This window comes from Sinocyclocheilus grahami, unplaced genomic scaffold (genome assembly GCF_001515645.1).
Source record: "Sinocyclocheilus grahami isolate Dianchi unplaced genomic scaffold, SAMN03320097.WGS_v1.1 scaffold306.1, whole genome shotgun sequence".
In the NCBI taxonomy this organism is placed as follows: domain Eukaryota; kingdom Metazoa; phylum Chordata; class Actinopteri; order Cypriniformes; family Cyprinidae; genus Sinocyclocheilus; species Sinocyclocheilus grahami.
The window spans coordinates 218,348-221,310 of NW_015505485.1; the positions used below are offsets into that span (position 1 = coordinate 218,348).

Here is a 2,963-nt window from a genome sequence, read left to right on the forward strand (position 1 = left end):
GCCTGGGCAATGAAGGAGTGGCTTCGTAAGAAGCATTTCAAGGTCCTGGAGTGGCCTAGCCAGTCTCCCGATCTCAACCCCATAGAAAATCTTTGGAGGGAGTTGAAAATCCGTGTTGCCCAGCGACAGCCCCAAAACATTACTGCTCTAGAGGAGATCTGCATGGAGGAATGGGCCAAAATACCAACAACAGTGTGTGAAAACCTTGTGAAGACTTACAGAAAACGTTTGACCTCTGTCATTGCCAACAAAGAGTATATAACAAAGTATTGAGATTAAATTTTGTTATTGACCAAATACTTATTTTCCACCATAATTTGCAAATAAATTCTTTAAAAATCCTACAATGTGATTTTCTGGATTTTTTTTCTCATTTTGTCTCTCATAGTTGAGGTATACCTATGATGAAAATTACAGGCCTCTCTCATCTTTTTAAGTGGGAGAACTTGCACAATTGGTGGCTGACTAAATACTTTTTCCCCCACTGTATATACACTTCCATTCAAAAGCTGGGGGTCAGCATGTTTACCATCATTACCAATGTTTAAAACTATGAGAACCTAAATAAATGCCTTTTCAGTATTTAGTATGTGAAAATAATTTTACACAAATTTCAACTGTCAACAATTTTTCACCCAATAAAATTGGTTCAGAAGTTAGTGTACTTTTAAACCAACTTGTTAACATTTTTTCCAAAGGCATGTTATTTGCAATCAAGGTTTACATCTGTGAAAATAACATGTTATTGTGTGTATTTTTGATACATAAAATGCTAGCTATGAAATTAACCATATCAAGATTAAGCAGACTGCAAAATGTAATTTCCTTCACAAAGTAAATGATGATTTCAGATGGGGTGGAAATGGCATGGTCATGGCAGAAAAAACAACAACAGAATAGTATATCCAATATTAGTCACTGCAGTACAGTACAGAGGGAAAGGGAAAGATAGATGCTTTCATTTTCACTTTGCTTTTTCCTCAGCATGTTACGATGTTGAGAGATAGTGCTGAACGAAGGATGGAAAGACAAAAAAGGAGAGATGGAGAAAGAATGAGACAAACAAAAACAGATTCGGAGAGCAGGAGAAGCATACAGAAGATGAAAAAAGTGGGGAGAGTGAGCGAGAGAATGTGAAAGAGTGTGGTCATGTGATGGCGCTGTGCTCTCCCACCAGCCTCTTTTCTTGTTGATCCTCCAGAGACCATCTGTGCTGAGGGCATTGATTAGAGTGGCTCTGGCGGGATTACATCTTTGCCGTTGCCATGCCAACTAAACAGCTGACGCTCCCACCCCCAACCCCCCTTCTTCTCCCTCCCTTCCACCTCCTCCTCCTCCTCCGGTTGCCCCAGCAACAGAACATTGGGGGCTATGAGTAGCGCAGTACTAAATTCAGCAAAATGATTTTCTCGTCCTGTTTTTTTTTTTGTTGTGATTGCTAATGGTTAATGACCTCTGCATGTATTCAGCATTTTGTTGTTTTGTGTTTGTGTAAGCTCGTCTCAAGATTTTCAATTTTTTTGGCCTTCGGTTCAGGTATACAACATAAAACACCTTTAAATGGTTTCAAAACTCAATCATCTGGTTTGAAATGCCCAACTATTCTGACATGATATCTGAAAAATATCACCTGCGTTAAGGTGATGCATTTTGTCACTCTCTGAGTTTGCATTTTTTTGACTAAACTTATTTCTTCATGATGAGAAAGAGACCTAGTCTTTAATGCCCGTAGTCTTTAAATACATTATATGTTTCTGAATGTTTGCATTCTCAGGTGTGTACAGAGGGCCGGTTGATTCTGGAGTTCGCCTTCGATGATCTGATGAGAATCAAGACATGGCACTTCAGCATCAGACAGTATCGGGAACTTATCCCACGGAGCATTCTCGCCATGCATGTGAGTTTGATATCATCACTCCATCCTAGGGCTCTGCTATCAAATGGTTTGGTTGCAGGTGTGTGTGCAGTATATCAGCTCCTTTGCAAGGCTATTCATTTTATAATATTTAGTTTTACTGGTTTAAATTTTTGTAATATATGAAATTAATTATTATTATTATTATTAATTAATAATGTCACATGATGAGCTTATGTTTAAAAAAATGAGAAAGCCTTAAAGAATTTTGGGAATGGTAAGACATTTTAATGTTTTTGAAAGAAATCTTTTATGCTCACCAAGACTGTGTTATTTGATCAAAAGTACTGTAAAAATAGTAATATTATGAAATATATAACAGTTATTCAAATAATTGTTTTCTACTTTAAAATATTTCAAATTGTATTTCTGAGATAGCAAAGATGAATTTTCATCAAACATTACTCCAGTATTCAGTGTCACATGATCCTTCAGAAATCATTCTAATAAGATGGTTTGCTGCTCAATTAATATTTCTTATTATTATCAATGTTGAAAACGTCTCTAGGTTACGTATGTAACCATGGTTCCCTGAGGGAACGAGACGCTGCGTCGAGATTTGCTTTGGGAACGCCCTTGCGGCACCGCGTTCTGAAGCACGTGTCAAATCCGTCCAATGGAGCAGCGAGACGTCACGAGCAGGGTGACGTAAGCACCAGAAAGTATAAAAGCGCATCCGGCCGGGCGCCATCCAGCTTCGATGAAGTAGCGCCTGCAGGGATGCAGGGAGTATGGCAAAGAGACACAGCGTCTCGTTCCCTCGGGGAACCATGGTTACATACGTAACCTAGAGACATTCCCCTACAGGAACTCGAGCTGCGTCGAGATTCGCTTTGGGAACGAGAATACCAACTGCGCCATACTACCAAGTCCCTGCCTGTGTGTGTATCTTATGAGCACATCACGAAGAGAGAACTTGGGAACTTGGGGTAGATGCCAGGTGTAGGTTGTAAAAGCGGACAAAAGTGTGCAGAAAGGACCAGCCCGCCGCAGCACAAATGTCCTGCAAGGCCACACCCAAGCTGAAAGCCTTGGAGGCCGCCATACT

At 40.0% G+C, this 2,963-nt stretch overlaps 1 protein-coding gene across 1 annotated transcript in view; it reads left to right on the forward strand.

Moving 5' to 3' along the window:
- The window catches only part of LOC107601445 (LIM domain-binding protein 2-like), a 65,488-nt gene that overhangs the window by 37,914 nt on the left and 24,611 nt on the right, over positions 1-2,963 (forward strand). The window contains exon 4 of the mRNA XM_016293628.1: positions 1,775-1,897. Coding sequence (XP_016149114.1) covers positions 1,775-1,897 — 123 coding nt within the window. The remainder of the gene's footprint in view (positions 1-1,774; positions 1,898-2,963) is intronic.